The 17,163-nt window shown below is 42.8% G+C and overlaps 1 protein-coding gene across 39 annotated transcripts in view; it reads right to left on the bottom strand.

Moving 5' to 3' along the window:
• PPIP5K2 (diphosphoinositol pentakisphosphate kinase 2) overlaps positions 1 to 17,163 on the bottom strand; it is a 152,545-nt gene that overhangs the window by 113,228 nt on the left and 22,154 nt on the right. For all 39 annotated transcript variants that reach the window (XM_053300886.1, XM_053300890.1, XM_053300892.1 and 36 more), the window contains 4 exons: positions 11,414 to 11,807; positions 9,769 to 9,964; positions 5,312 to 5,402; positions 3,885 to 3,970 (listed from right to left, as the gene is read on the bottom strand). In XM_053300886.1, the coding sequence (XP_053156861.1) occupies positions 3,885 to 3,970; positions 5,312 to 5,402; positions 9,769 to 9,964; positions 11,414 to 11,548 (508 nt within the window). In that variant the 5' untranslated portion in view covers positions 11,549 to 11,807. The remainder of the gene's footprint in view (positions 1 to 3,884; positions 3,971 to 5,311; positions 5,403 to 9,768; positions 9,965 to 11,413; positions 11,808 to 17,163) is intronic.

Here is a 17,163-nt window from a genome sequence, read left to right as displayed (position 1 = left end):
CGCATGGCTTGCCAGTTTGATGTTGATCCTGGCAACTACAGGGCCAATGTCGTGGGTCCTGGATGGTACATTCAGTAGCGTTGGTTGTAACTGTAATGGGCTGCTGTGAAAATGATGCAATGGACGAACAGTCCTGTCAAAAACTCTTGCTGGAGGCGTCCTTGTCACCTTGACGAGCTGTCTTCCCTTTCAACTTTTGGTTAAAGCCCTTACTGCGCTGGTAAGGTCTAAACTGCTTCCGGTATTCCTTGCGGTCCCGATACCGATCACTTTTTCGCTGATAATAAGTGCGGCTCCTCGAAGTTGAACTGGAACCGCTCGAAGGCACCATGAAGGTGCGGGCCGTGAATTTTGATTTCTTTAACGTCTCCATTGACGTATCCGTGTCCTCATGGAACAATCCTTTGCCATCAAATGGCAAGGACTCCACTTTCTCTTTCATATCCGTCTGCAGGGTCGCTGAGCGAAGCCACGCATGTCTACGCAAGCTCACCGCAGTCACCATTGTCCGTGATTCAGTCTCTGACAAGTGCTTGAATGCGCTCAGTTGTTGGCGCGTTATTGCCATTGTCTTTTCATACACATCATTAAATCTCCATTTAAAGTCCTCTGGAGATAAAGAGGTTGAATCCTGCAAGAGAGCATCCCATAGTAGATGGTTATAGCGCGCCATACAGGCCGCATAATTAGCAATACGAATCGCTAAACTGGAGGTGCTATAGATCTTCCGACCCATAACATCAATCTTCCTCCCCTCCTTGTCAGCAGGCGTGGAATGACGGTGCCTGCTCTTGGAGCATGAAGCGCAACTGACGACCAGGGAGTTTGGTACTGGATGGCGTAACAGGTAAGAGTTCTCTCCCTCAGTCACCCTATACAAATTCTCAATGCGCTTGGAAGTTGGAGCCCCAACCCCCACTGCGTCCCATGCAACCCTTGCAGCCTTGTCTATTCCAGGAATCATGGTGAGGGCCACAGGATGCGAAGTCTTGGACCTCCTCATCATATTATAGACAGGGTCTGCAACGTCCGCATCCGGAGAGCTTATGTCCATGCCTAGGGCTTCTACAATGTCCCTTATGAGGATATGGTAGGCTTTCAATTCCTCCGTTGGAGAGGTTGAAAGTTTCGGTGGCACATCCGAGGGAGGGTCCGATCTACGGCTGACATCATCCCTGTCAGAGGTCGGGCCCGACTCATCGTCCCCACTATCATCAGAGGGTGAAGATGATGGTTCAGAAGGCGGAGGCGTAGCCTTTCTTTTTCTCTTCCCAGCAGGTTTTTCTGGCGCCCTTGGTTGGACTTCAGGCAACTGTGGATTTGCAGGAAGGTAAGTTTGAACCTGCGCCAACGGCGCCTGTACAGGTAAGTTCATAGATGCCACCCGGGTAGAAGCTGCCACCTGATGATCTGACTGCAGCAGTGGCTGAGCAATTTGCCCAGCCTGCACAAGATTTTGCAGTCCTTGCACCGGTTGTACCCCGACTTGAACGCCTTGTGCAGCCTTCCAACGCAAAAACTCTGCATAATCATCCGGCACACCATGCCGAAATCCGCAGGAATGGGTCGGTTGCACCAACGTCGTAGAGCACTCGACATTGGTACGAGGTCCCTGCATCACTGCCGGTGTTAGTGAGGAAGCATGAGGCAAACCATCCAATTCTCCACCTTCAGGACCTTCGTCCAAGCCAGTAGACAGGAAACCACGAAATGTTGCACCCGAGGGTGTACTCGAAGTCGACTCCAGCAGCTCCCTAAGTCCGTCCCCCTGTGCAGCCAGTCCCGGAGTTCTCGGCGTCGAGGGGGACTGCGCCGGCGTCAATGCCGGAGACAAAAGATGAGGAATCCACCTCAATGTCGAAGCCGTCAACACCGACGAAGGAACGGTGCTCACATTCAAGATCTGCTCCGGAACCGTGGACGCCGACGGTGGGATGGTATACACCACCTGACCATTTGCGGACGGCTCCGAAGCCGAGACTAGTAAATGCGTCAACGCCGATACCGTTGTCGACTCCAATGTCTATGCCTGTCCAAGAGTGAATTGGTCCAATCCCGAAGTCGAGGTCGACACCGAAGCCACAGACATCCTGGCCGTCGATACCGAAGGTGTCGACTTCGAGGCCGTAGGAGACTCAGCCGAGTCCTCGTCGTAAGTCTGTGCTGCCGTCGGTGAGGGAGTTCGATGTCGAGACTCCTCACGGTGGCGACCTGCCTTCTCGGAAGCATGACGTTCCTTATCCTTATGCTTCCGCTTTTTTGAAACCTCCTTCGGTTTCTTAAACAGAGTGTCAACAGCGGTTTTAGACTGCGCCTCGGCAGACCCGCTGGAACCCAACCCCGGGGAGCCCGATGTTCCACACTCCGACATCGAAGTCGCCCCCGATGTCGACCCGGAACCCATCGACGTCGAAGGACGAGGAGTCGGTGGTCCAAGTGCCTCCTCATATAACGCTGCTCGAAGCCTCAAAGCTCTATTTTGTCTTGTCTGTTTTGAAAATGAGCAGCATATCTTACACGCCGCTGTGTTATGATTCTCTCCCAGGCACATTAAACACGCGTCGTGATAATCAGTAGAAGGCAACTTTGCTCGACACTTTTCACAACGTTTGAAAGTCTTCTTAGTCTCCATCTCGTCCAATGCCGTTCCGAGTCAAATCCAAAAAACAATCTTAGGAACAATCAAAAGCAGAGTCCGTAAACAAGTCCGTTTGCCGATCCGAGTCAAAGCCGTTCTTGCACAAATTTCGGTAAGTCAGAATCAGAGTCCCAAACTCAAGTCCGTTGTTCCTTCCGAGGTCAATCCAAGTAATCAACAAACAAAAGCCAATCCGTTCAGCAGAAGAAACACAGTCCAAAGTCAAAACTAACCAACAAATGAGGAGCAACAGCCAAGAGGTGTAAGCGCTTTGGCGGTCAAGAGAAAACTGAAGGAGAGGCGCCCCAACCGTCAATTCCAACGGAATCTGCAAGGCACGTGCAGACGGGCGGGGTGCAAAGAGGAGCTAGCTAGTCAGCCCGGGAGGTCCCTGCGCAGGCACAGAAACCCAGTTCTTATGGATACAATGGATCACAATCCAGATCCATGGTTTGTTTTAATGTCTCAGCTCAAGCTTACACACAAACTATGTTTTGTTTGGGGCTGGCAAACCAGGATCTGAAACTCTTTGCAAACCACGGTTTGTGCTAATTATGGTTTGCTGTTATGTTAATTCACTTACCATTGGCTACTGCTCCATTTCAATTAGGCTGCTTGGAGATAGGGGTGAGCCAGCATAGTCTAGAGGATAGCGTGTTGGATTATTGTCAGGGAGACCCAAGCGCATTTCCCATTCAGCCATGAAATTCAGTGGGGGTGACTCTGGGTCGGTCACTTATCTCTCAGCCTAACCTATTCTTACAGGTTTGTTGTGATGATAAACATAACCTCTGGGCTTCTTGGAGGAAGAGCAGGATATAAATGTAAAAATAATATAAATAAATAAAATTTATTAAGCTGGATACTGAGCAGATGGCAAATAAAAAGCAGACAAGCAGCTCTAAATTATAGCTTGCATGTCATATATCTGGCAATTCAAACCATGGTATGGATTCTTAACTATAGTTAGCACAAACCATAATTTCACATTACATGCAAAACCAGCCAAAGTGTCAATCTTAAATTGGTGGCAATGGAGTAATATCTCCCAGAAAGTAATGGCAGGCTGTATAAAATTCATTCAGCAGAGTGTGACTATATGTGAATGCCACATGAATGCCTACATGTGAAGAACCTCTTAGACATGCAACAAGCATTCACATGTAGCCACACTCAGAAAAATTGTTATAATACCAAAAATTGTGAAAACCAAGGCCTTTGACAATGCCACAAAAATAACTCTTACCTTGGGGATTGTTTGGATCGCGGTTTAGAACTGCATAACGAGGAAGTAGAATTCCTTCAGCTTGAAGAATGCTATAAACTTCTCTCCTATTAAAAAAAAGAATTCCCACAAAATGAACCTAAGCTATGAAATACATAAAGAACTCCTATATGAAATCACAGAATTGCCATATAATTGCATACAGCGATTGTCTAATCAAACTTGCACTATTGCTGATGGCTGACATCCTGACTAATGAAACGGTTGCACAACAAGCAAAGTTGAGCTAGCACGAGAACATATAGTTGCGTTACAAACAGATTTGTGCAACTGTGCTCTTGAGCAAAAGTTCCCTTTAAAACAAATGAGATGTGCCACAGTTGTGCAAGCATGTTTGCAGTAGCACAACAGTAGTATGGAACACAAGATCCAGACTTAGCGCAAGAAGCTACTGAGCTTAGTGCTGGCACTATGTCCTTCATTGCTCAGATTTTAGCCAACAAACAAATGTATCATTGCTTGGCATAACAATTTTCTAATTGCTCAAAGCACTTCTTATGCTATTTCTGTATTCATGACAACCATTCTGTAAGAACAGGCTACCTCCAAGTTCAGAGGCAGTATGCCCATAAATACCAGTTGCAGAGAGCAACAGCACAAAGAGAACATATAGGCATGCCTGCTTGTGGGCCTTCCAGAAGCATCTGGTGGGCCACTGTGGGAAACTGGATGCTGGACTAGATAGGCCTTGGGCCTAATCCACTAAGGCTCTTCTTATATTCTTATTAATGGCCAATTTGTTATTATCATTTTATAGAGTGGATATGGGACAGAGAGAGCACCTTTGGATATGAGACAAGGACATCTTCCAAAGTAATGGCTAAACTGAAATTTCCCAATGTACAGGTCATTTTCTTAACCGCTGTGTTACCCTGGGCCCATAAATCAGTGGTAGGATATATGCCTTCAGGCTCAATCCTTGACACCTCCAGTTAAAAGGACTTCAGCTTAAAAATAATGTAAGGAAAGTTTCCTAGTTTGTATGTACTCAGCTAGCTTAAGAAAAAGACTGATATTAAACAGCATTGAAGTAGGTTTTAACATATTTAATTGTAATTATTTTAGATGATGAGCTTATGAATATATCTATGCCCTGAATACTATCAAAGAGAACACAAAATCTTGACTGTATTTGCATTAGCTTTGAACCCAACACAAGGCTGGGAGATGTGAACACATAATCTAGGACAACTATATATGAACATAAAGCCTAGAGCGTTCACTTTGTTTACAAAATGTCTAGGTTTGACAAATATACATTATTTATCCCTGGGGCATATTTATTTTCCCATCATTTTGCTGTCATGATGATAATTTGTATCGGACCAAATAACTGGAACAGACATTAAGCTGAATTCTGTTGTTTGCTACATGCTTCGTATACTTACCTGTCTTGTATGTGATACTGCATATCCAAGTCATTAATAACAAATGGATTCCTGAGCTGTGAATAGGCAACTGCTTTGTCCAATGGAAACCCTAAACAAAATGTTTTTAAGAAGCATTAGCTCATAACTCCTATACTTAAGCAGATCTTTGGGAGTGGAGGGAGGTGTACTGCAATTATTGCTTTCACAATTGACCTCTGCCAAAGAGATTTTTTTAAAAACTTCTTTAATTCCTTAATCTAGAAATGGTATCTGCTTTTCAGCTAGATATATAGTATCTTCAGTTTCAGCCATTCCACTTTCGAAACTCTTGTCCTATAATTTTTACTCCAGTCAACTGAAGAAAAAACAACAACCCAGGTTGCTTACCTGTTAACAAGTGACCTTTCTGGTGATCCATGTTCACTCACAAAATGGGTTTTGCATAGTAAACCCCACGGAAGAGTTCCATAGCTCCAGGAGGTGCTCTACAGCTCCACCGAATCACCCGCGATGGGCAACTGTTATTTTCGGCGGGAGAGTGCCTTCTCAGTTCCTGATCAGCCACTGCGATGGATAAAGTAAGGTAAGCCATTATTACTGAGGGAGTATCCTAGCAGCAGGCAAGGCTGGGTGGGTGCTGTGAGTGAACATGGATCACTAGAAAGATCGGCCACTACAGGTAACCAACCTGTTTATCTTTGAGGTGATCCATGTTCCCTCACAAAGTGAGTAATCAGCGAGTTCACCTGAATGGTGGTGGGTACTAGGATATAGTTAGAGCACCTTTTTTTAGAACTACCCAACCAAAGTTGGCCTCCACTGCCAAGTGGATGTCCACATCATAATGCTTTACAAAAGGAAGATCTGAGGACCATGTAGCTGCTTTACAAATGTCTGTCACGCTTATGCCTGACATGTGGACTGCTGAAGAGGCCATACTTCTAGTTGAATGTGCCTTGACTATGGGAGAAGACTTTACACCTTGTTTACTGTAACAAATGAAGATCAATTCTACCAGCCAGTAGAATGTTTGTCTGGAGACAAGATGTCCCTTTGTCCATCCCTTATAGAAGATAAATAGTTTATTGGACTTTCAGAAAGCCTTTGTTCTGCCCATATAATAAAGCAGAGATCTTCTGATATCCAAGGAGTGCACTGACTTCTCCAGAAGAGTAGAAGGGTTAATGAAGAAGGAAGATAAGACTATGTCTTGGTTTAAATTGAATTCAGAGCTATTTCAGACCTATGTTGGGTCTGAAAGATGGATTCATCCTTAGAATGACTTTGTCAGGAAAAAGCTGTTAGTTCCCTGACTCTCCTTGCTGATGTAATGGCAATCAAGAATGCATTCTTTAAAGGTAGAAACTTAAGGGAAGAAGAGGCTAGTGGTCTGAATGGAGCCTCTGTAAGTGTGGATAGGACTAATGAAAGACTCCAAGGTTCAACAGGCTCTGTCTTGCAGAGAGCATGGCCATATCAACCTTTATGGAGGAACTGGAGAGAGTCCCAAGTTCTTTAGACTTGTTAAGCATAAAAGGATTTGACGAACTGAAGCCCTGTAGGGATCAAAACATTTAATAGCAGCACAGTGTGTGAACCTCTTCCATCTTCATTTATAGTTTTGTCTTGTTTATTCTTTCCTCTGATTTAGGAGGATGTCATCTAAAGGTTGAGCCTCCAGGCAATTAGGTTCAGTACCTGGAGGTTCTGGTGGAAGATATGGCCTGGTCTCTGCAACAGGAAATTTTGGTGGTAAAGAAGACAAAAGTGTTGGCCCCATGACAGGTGGAGTAGGATGGGAAACCATGGGGTAAGTAGAATGTATTGTGTTCTCTTGTAAGATCTTGCTCATAGTTCTGGAGAGCAGGGGAAGGGACAAAATAGGTAGTCCATGGCATTTGGAAGACTTCTCCCATTGAGTCCTTCCCTAGGCTTGCCCTGGAACAGTAGAGGCTGCACTTTTTGTTTTGACATGGTTTATTAGTGGGGTTCCTCAAATGTTGTGGAGAACCCCAGGATTTATCTCCTATTCGTGTTGTTAGGAGAAATTCAGGTCTGCTGAGGATGTCCACAAAGGTGTTGCCTACACCTTTGATATGCAAGGCTACTGGAAGTGGATTTGTCAGGTACAATCGGAGATGTCTCCTGGGAAACATGTCATCCTCTACTCTGGTCAGAGCCATCATCACAGTCCAAACGAAACGGAGAGACATATGGAGAAAAATCTATTGGTATAAGAGATACATTAGAAATGGCTGTCTTTTTAGGGGTTTCCTTTATTTTGGACATTGACATTGTTGATGTCAGCATGGTGGTCGTTGATCGTGGCGTCAATGGCGATGCTGGTGCAGCCAATCTAGTTTTAGGGCCGTTGTAGGTATTGAAGCTGATGCCAGTGCCGAGCCTGATGTCAAGGATCTTGCAGCATCTGGAGATTTCTGAAAACTATGATGCCCATCTTGGACAGTGGATGGAGTTGGTGTATGTGGGAACTGCATTGAGGTCGATGTCAAAACTTTCTCCGAAGAAGCCAATCCCGATGGCTGGTTTGTTGATGTCGGCATCTGGTAGAGGTTCAAGCTTGAGATGCTCGGAGAGTCTTCTCTCTCTCTCTCTCTCTCTCTTTTTTTTGGTTTTGCTTGTGTGATGCCGTCAATCGCCCCTGCTAATGACCTCTGGCTTCTTAAACATCACCTCCCCTTGGTCTCTTTCAGAGTGAGGCACCTGTTACTTATCTTGGTAAGCACGAAGGTGTTGACCTCGATCCCTAGGCTCGACAGACGTCCAGCATCAATGACACTGAAGTCAATGGTAGCAGTGATCTTGGTATTGGTGTTGGAGGTCTTTGTATAAAGCCATCTTCAGATGGGTCTTAAATCTTGCAGGAGATCATGTTGTGATGTTTGCCCAGGCAAATTAATCATTCGTCATGCCTGTCAGAGGAAGGTAGTACCCCTCTACAAGAAGCACACTTCTTGAAAGTTTTTTAAAGAGTCCATTAGAACAGTAACCAAAATGAAATATGAAAGAGAAATCTGAAACAATCCAATTAAAGGCCAAAATTGAGACAAAATCCAAAAGGAGAAACGAGACACAGTCCATTGTCCAAAGTCAAAATAACTATCAAATCTTTTTCTATCAGTAACTGAGAAATAATGGAGCACATCCTTCATGAGGTGAACGCCACAGTTGCTGAGAAGGAACTAAGAAGGCACTCTCCCGCTGAAAATAATGGTCACGCCTCGCATGCAATTAGGCGGGGATTACTGCACAGGCGCAAAACCTATTTTGGGAGGGAACATGGATCATTTCAAAGATCATGTACTGTGTTATCAACAGTAAATCTTTAGTTCATCTAATTTATTGCTTTGTAATTAACTTTGGTGAAACAGAAAAAGCAACAATTGAAAATTTTGTCAGCAGGCAATAATATTGTTGTATAAGGAGACTTTTGGAACTACTCATGACATGCCAATGACTATCCATACCCCAATGCCTTCCTTTAAAAAGCAAAGATGCCTTGGGATAGGAGAATTTCGAGCAGGGAAGTGGTGAGAGAAGAAGAGTATATGTAAACCTTTTCCTGCAAGACTTCTCTTTGGAAATTGTGATTTGGAGCAGGGAAACAGCATGTAAGGAAAGAGTTTCCTTCCTCCACTTCTCTGCCCCATTTTCCCTCTCCCTAAAGTAGCTTTACACTACTTAAAAAAAAAAAAGATGTTGGAAGATTGTTATACGTGTGAATGTGGAACATGAACTTAGCTCCCAGAGTTATTCTTTTACTTAGGATAAAAATATGGATTTATATGATCACTAGATTCCTTCCATCACTACGACATAGTTGACAGTCTACGTACACACACACACACACACACACACACACACACACACACACACTATATTATATAAAATAAAAACAAAAAAACTACTGACTGACATCCAGACTAACACTGCACTAGCTAGTTCCATGAAATCAGAAGCTTCTGTTCCAGACAGAGTGCACCAGCACTATATGTGGCATGCCCCTTCTATGAAGCCTCTTCCTCGGTCCACATATGTTGCAGAGACTTATGCAAACCTACCTGTTATACTTGTTGTACAAGCAGTATGCTTGGACAAAAGTACAAAGACTGAGCAGCTTTGAGCGTTCACTCAGCTACATGACCTTCCTGCATGCCTGCATCTTTGCACTGATACAGCATTAGCCTTTAAATACTACCATTTTAATAAAAAGAACATTGTTTTACAATTAAAATTACATGTATCTAAGGATAAAAAGTAATTCACAAGATTGAGAATTAATACGTAAACGTGTGAAAACACTAAGCGGAATCCTTCAGACTAAGTTAGCCATGACAAACTTCTATTGAAACTAAGAACTAGTGTGTTCTATTTATTTCAATGGTACTTATTCATGACTAACTTAGTCTGGATCCTAGCCATTAAGTACACTGCTGTGATTAAAGAGAAATCACCTTTAGAATGAAAAGAAATGAGACAATCACATAAAGGCCAGTCTTCCACACTGTCATTCAAAATCACATCCTCCTCGAATATTACTACTGTGATATACTTAAACATGGAAAGGCGCTCCAAAATTTCACTCATCGGTTTTGATTTGGACTTCTTTGCCATAGAACATATTCCAACCACGATCTGTCTTTCTGGTGGCTAATAATAATAGAAATAAAGTCAATGACAGCATGACTTTGGGGGACATCTTCCTTCAATGTTTTCCACTAAACATTAAGCAAATAACAATGCTGTTATATTCTTATGAAGTGTTATCTATTATGCCTTGCTCACACACATTTTAATTCCAAAGATAGAGAATGCAATCTGAAATCAAGGACTCATTTCCTGTGCAATATAATACTTAGCATTTGTATAGCATTTTTTTATTTAGACAGCTTTACATTAATTATCCTGTAATTTTTACAACCACCCTGTAAATAAATTATTGTCCCCATATTGCATCTGGGGAAACATTCCGAGACTGAATGGTAATGGTTTGCCTAAAGCCATCTTAAACTGTTCATGACAGAGGGACAATCAAACCAGAAAAGTTCAGACTTGTGGCTCAGTCTCTTCGTCACTACAGTATACCAGCCGTCAACACAATCTTTAAAAAGTGTTTCAAGTTTAGATATATAAACTAAAACAAGTTAAAATGTTAATTTGATTTAATATTCCCATGTGAGGAATAAGGACTTAACTGACATACATGGCTGCAACAATACCACCATTCAAGGCAACTCAAAGTTAGGGAAACACTAGTTGAGGGATATTTTTAAAATGAAATCATACACAAAACAATTAGCTATGTCCTATTCATAACCATCTATAAACATGATTGTTTATGTAAATGTAAGACCACCCTTCAGAATAAAGTACCTTGTACAAACATGGAAGTACAAATAGGGCACAGTCCAACAGGGCATAATTCATAGCCTCCATTAATTTTTATGGAACTTTGAAGCGTGCCCATGCAGCTATTGACAGAAGCTGCATGTCAACAGTACTTGTTGGATTCTGTCCTAAATAGTTTATATACAAGATGATACTTGAAGCTGGAGAATGTTCATGTAACTGACATTTAAACTACTAGACTAAGAAACAATAAAATAAATTCTGGATATTATAAAACATAATATTTTCTTCAGTTTCTATTCAGAGTATAATACAATTTGATTCAACTACAGTTTAAATTAGGATTTTATATGGGTTTTTTTAACTTTAAATATTCTTCTTTGCCAACACAATTTTAAAAGTGATTCAAAGCCGAATTAAAAATGTATTTTTATAAAGTTTCTTTCTTAAGCTTAGTATTTACAACATTACTCACAGAAAAGCCTCCAAGCTTCATTACTGTTTTACTGAAAAGTACTTAAGCACAAAACAACCAATTGTACTTGCAACATAATGCAGGAACTACTGAAATCAGACAGAACTTGATTAATTTTATTTAGGTAGCAATGCTAAAATAATTATTTACATCTGCATCTAGGCATGTTTTTAAATACTTTGCTGAAATGCCTCTTGCAATCATCTAACTTCTCAGTTAACATTTTAGTAACTTTTTAAAGCTTATAAAATTAGTCACTGAAGATCAGTACATACAGAATCATACTCCTCATCTTCATGCTCAAAGAAGGACTCAAATTCTGATGATCCAATGCGATCCAAAAGCTCATCTCCATCTTCACCACCAACAAAAAACCTAGGAAGATCACTCTCTGTCGCACTAACAGACATGATTACAGACCCTAAAGTGATCTACATAAAAACTGCAGCCACACGTATAACTGAGACTCTGTACATAATTCCCAGCGGCTAGGGTAATAAAAATCCTTGCAGTTTGGCACTGGTAACGCAGTTGCTTGCTACTGTGATAAAGTCAGCTGCCAAATGCAGTTCAACTGATATCATCTGTCCATTGTTTTTAATTGTTACATTCGTAAAAAAGAACTCTGCAGTTTAACATTTCCTTGAATTACTGTGGCAATTTTTGATCCTATAAAAATGAGAGAAAGGGAAAAGTAAAAATGAAAAAAAATTGTTACTACATTATTAGTGAGAGACATTTGAAATAACTTGCTTAAAATACTTATCTTACCACAAAATTACACAATATCTAAGCAATAAAAAGCACCAAAACTAAAACTATGAACTTGAAAGATGAACACACACACACCGGAAAAGTAATTTCACAGACTGAATCATATTTCATATTAAGCAACATATTGCACTTAGAAAACAGGAATCGTATGAGAATGGCAGGTGAAGAGCAATGCAAAAAGTCAATGCAAACATTTACCAAAGGGGTGAAAACATTTATTAGTTAAATTAAACTGGCAACTTGATACCTTGGTGTGCCAAGTCATTTCCCCTGCCCCAAACTGCTATTAATATTATATTACGACAAAAATGAACATTTTAAAAACAAGAGTTGCTTTTTAAAAACAAAACAAAAACTGTGCACATTTGTATATCCAGTTACGTCAAGGTTCACTTTAGCAAGCAGCGATATCCAAGACAATTGCATGGTTCTGCACACCCCATGGTGCTATACCCACTTACCTTCCTATCTAATCCATTGACTGCACTGATACAGACATCTTAACCCATGGAGGGATCCAGCAACTGGTAGGTTGCCCCCTCAAATAGAGATGTTGGCAAAGTTCTCAGAAGAGTTATTGGCACTCAGGAGGGAGGCTTTCCCTGCTCCTCATCACTCTAGCACACTCAAGGGAAAAATAGTTTCCAACAGAAGAAATGCAGTGCTGCCTGCCCAGATGTGGCTTTAAGTCATTTCATAGTAACCCTGTTGCACCACACGATTGGGGCTACCTTTCAAGTTGCGCAGTAACCCTGGAGGGTTCCTAAAACTCTTTAAAATAATAATAAGTATTATTTATTCTTAAAGCTTATCTGCGTATTTCAAATAATTTCTTGGCAGCTTACAGTAAGTACTCAATAAAGATGATGATTAATAAAAGAAACTAGCTGGGCTGGGTGCAGAGCACCTGCACCTCTGGCTGGCCCACCCACCGCCGCTGCCTGTTCCTCCCCCGCCCATCCCTGCCAGAACACCTGATCTGGCTTTCTAGGCTTTCTGGCCTAGCGGCCTGCTTCTTCTCTCCCACCTTTTTACCCCCCGGCGCTTTCTGGGTGGTGGGCCGGCCGGAAAGCCAGCCCGCCACATCCTCCCGGCAGTCAGGCCGGCCCGCTTCCTCCTCCTCCTCACAGCTGAGCCGGCCTGCCACCTCCTGCTCCCAGCAGCTGAGCCAGGCTGGTCCGCCGCCACCTCCTCCTCTTCCACCTGCTCCCGGCAGCCAGGCCAAGCCAACCCGCCCACCACCGCCACCACCACCTCCTCTTTCTCCTGGCAACTGGGACAGCCTGGCGCCACCTCCCGCTCCCCGCTATTTTCTCCCCTTCCCATCCCTGTCGCTATCCAGGCAGCTGCTCTCAAACTCTCACAAGAGCTGCCACGCATGGAATTAGCGACGGCTATGTTTAAGAGAATTAAATATAAATATAGAAGATAGATGACCTATACGTGTATGTAGTATGGTCAGCATGGTGTTGCTGAATGGGATGGGAAACTGCATGGGGCAATGGACCTGCTCTCCTCTTTCTTAAAATTCCCGCTCCCAGGTACTCAAACCGTAGTTCAAACCACGGATTGTGTACATGCCTAGCCACCAGCAATCTTGCTACGCAGCTAACTGACTCCATAAAGTGGAGACCCCTACAGATAAAGCCCTGATTCGAGTAACAGCAAACCTCATCATTCTTAATAGTGGAACTCTAAATAGAACCATGCCTCCAGACCTCAGGAGCTGTCTTGCATCATATCTGCCCAATCACCCCTTGAGGCAAGAATCCCATCATCAAGAAGGTGAGGTTGGCTGGTGTCAGGGACTCAACTGTCTGAAGTGCCCCAAGTTATAGGATGAACTAACTGCCAAAGTATTCAAGACCCAGACCATTTAGGTAAAAAGCTCCTCCTCATCCTTTTTTATTTTCTTCTCCCCTCTCTGCAACTCCTTGATGCCCAAATCCTATGGGTTTCTCACCATGTTAATACACAGCTTCTCTTTTTCCTAAAACTTGTGTCAAGTTTATCATAAGCACCCTCCTCCTGCCTGTATGGTCTGTGGTGCACAGGCCCTCTTGTGGCTATTGAGAGATGTGTTTCTTCCAACCAAACCTATTTCCTTCACAAGAGAATGTCATCAACATTCCATGGATAACTTTTTCTCCTCTTCACTTAAGAATGTTATTTAAGATTTTGTGAAATTCAGCCAGTGGTAAGGGAAGAGGAGGTACACACACGTGACACAAGTTGCATGCAAAAAAAGTTTAATTCTCTATTTGTCATTTTGTGCAATGATATTGATTGTGTCTGTGTGTATTCCTGAGAATTCATACTTGTGACCAGTGTTCCCTCCAGTGGTCCCTCTAATTTTTCTCATCTCTGTGCAGAATGAGTTTTGTTCAGGGTGGCAGTATCAAAGCACTGTGTATGCACATGCATTCAGAGTGCCTTCCTGATTCAACATGAGCAGGATCTAAAATTAACTGAGCAGACATCAGAAAACTTGTGAGCATGTGCATAACTTAGAGAGAACAGTGGTTCCCTCCAAGGCGCGCGCACACTCACAAGCTTTTTGATGTCCGCTCAGTAAATTTTAGATCCTGCTCAGATTGAATCAGGAAGGCCCCACTCTGAATGCATGAGTGTGCACACTGCCTTGATACTGCCACCCAGAACTCATTCCATATACAGATTTTTAAAAAGAGAACACTCCTTGTGACATCATGAAAACTGCACATTTTTGCTGATTGGTTCATTTGCACACCCACTGCTTTCAATGAGGGGGAACCACCCCATTTTCCCCATGTATAGCTTTTCTGTCTATAGCTTTAATGTAGCCAATCTACATGGAATTTGAAGTCATTCAAGAACCCCTCCAAGGGAACATACCAGCCAAAGTTCATATAGATATCACCAAGGTGACTTATGTTAAAGGACATTAAAAAGGACACACCTACTAAAAGCTTGCCATTGATTTCTAAGGGAAAACCGGCTCCTCACCATAATTCTAATGTTTTCCAACTTCACACCTTGGAACAATCAAAAGAGTAGCTCACCCCAATTTTCGGCAGTGGTGTGGGGAGTGTAGTACTTGGTTAGCAAATAAAAGGTACCAAGGCAAAGAGCACAAACAGCAAAATGACCAAGCTTGGCAAATGATGCAAGGAAATATGGAAACCATTGAGATAGGCTGAGTAGTGAATCAGCGGAAAACAGGTTAATGAATTATTTCAGAAAAAATCAGCCTTTATCCCCAAATCAAGATCTCAACATGCTGGGAAAAACATAAGTAAAGACAATAGCCAAAGACAATATCAAAAACAATCCTGCCTAAAAACCAGCTTAAACAGATTGAGCAGACTAATCCAGACTATCCCGCCTTCACTTAAGAATGTTGCCTGTGCATGAATTTTTCCTAGCCCTCCCTTCCCTCTGCTGCCCCCAATGTATGTCTTTGAGGATTCTTCAGTCTTTAGAGACATATTCTTGGGGAAAGTAGGATTCAAGGACAACAGAGAGCTGGGAGAGCTTAGGGGAAATTGTTATGTGTGAACAAAACTCTAACACAAGGGTAGAGTTGGTCTGGACAGTCCTCAGTATCACAGAGGGCATAAGTGGAAGTAGGGTGGAATTTCACAGTGGCAGGAATTAAAACAGAATAAAAATTCACTCAAATGTCAGAGAAACAATGCCGGAATAAAAAACTAAAAAATCTTCAATTGAGAAAGCAACTAGCAGTGTAATTCTATACATGTTAAGGATTGAGCAAAGTGGGGGAAGATGGTTCTCTCCTCCTTCTGGTCATGTGCATCATATCTGTCTCAGGCAAGCAGTGGACTAATGCAGCTAGGAGTAAGGCAGGTTGCTCCCTCCTTTTTCTGGTCTCATCCATCTATCACCTAGCTCGGATGCTACACTTATATTTCCAGACAGCATGATAAGCTAGCTCCTGGGAATTGTTTAACCCCACAGTAAGTGATACTGAAAGTTAGAAGACTTGGTCAATGACTGAAATTTCCCAACTTTCAAGGAAATATCTTGGCCTGAGTGTCAGGCAGACTTGATAAATGGTACTCCTGGGGGGAAAAACAGTCCTCTCACGAAGACTGGGAGCATGCTGCTTGCTCTCTCCTATACCCCCTTTTCCTCCCTTTTTCAAGGAAACCATAGTGTAGCTCCAAACTGGAGGTTAAAATCAGGGTTTGAAGAAGGTTTCAAACCCTAGTTTGGAGAGAACCTGATTGGCCTGATGTGAATGCAGCAGAAAGCGACATTGGTCTTACTTGTGAAGGGTTCCTTTTCACCATAATCAGAGCCCATCCTAGAATACAGGGTTGCATATCCAGCATGCTTAAGGCATAGACAGGAGGTTATCACAGCAGAATTTCCAGCCAGTAGGAGGAGGAGCCCCAAAGCCCCAGTTCCTGACTTTCGTAATGAAGGATGCCATGATAAGTAGAGAGAGAGCTGAAAAGGGCTTGTGAGAAATAAGTTAACACAGATAAACAATATACAGGACAGCAAAGGAAGGACTGACACCCTGGGAGTCTTCCGTCACCCTTACTGGCACTGCCCATGAAAAAAGAGATGAAGATCTCCCCAGATAAGCAGGAGGGGAGCCTGGATTGAAGAGAAAGCTTCTATGGGAGAACCGGGTGAGTTCTGTTTATGGTGAAAAAGAACCCTTCACAGGTAAGACCAATGTCTCTTTTTCCAACATAATCAGTGCCCACCCTAGAATATAGGGACATACCTAAGCAGAAACAGAGAAATAGGTTTAGGGAGGGAAGTGGAAGATTACACAACTTGTTTCAGAACAGTGCGGCCCAACGCTGCTTGTTCAGCATGAAAGGATGAGATTTTGTAATGCTTTAATGAATTGAGTGACCAGCGACCAGGTCACTGCCTGACAGATGGGGGCACTGGCAGAATGCCGCCAATATAGAAGCACTTCTTGTTGAGTGGGCAGTAATGCCCCAGGGGACTGGAATGTGCATGGACTCATAGGGATATGGTAGACCTGATCTATTTGGAGAGAGAAGACTTGGCAACCTTATTCCCCAAGGTGGATGGATGGAAGGATACAAAGAGGGAATCAGACATCCTGAATGCCTTGGTCTTATGGATGAAAGTACGTAGGGCGCTATGTACATCAAGTTTTTTTCCCTGGAGTGTACTGGAGAAGGATAGAAGGATGATAGTACTACTGGTTGGGAACGATTGAAGGTGGAGTTGATTTTAGGAATGAAAATCAGATCTAACTTCA

Source organism: Hemicordylus capensis, chromosome 2 (genome assembly GCF_027244095.1).
Source record: "Hemicordylus capensis ecotype Gifberg chromosome 2, rHemCap1.1.pri, whole genome shotgun sequence".
Classification (NCBI taxonomy): Eukaryota; Metazoa; Chordata; class Lepidosauria; order Squamata; family Cordylidae; genus Hemicordylus; species Hemicordylus capensis.
The sequence above is the reverse complement of the archived record's forward strand: the minus strand, read 5'-3'. Positions and strand labels throughout refer to the sequence as shown.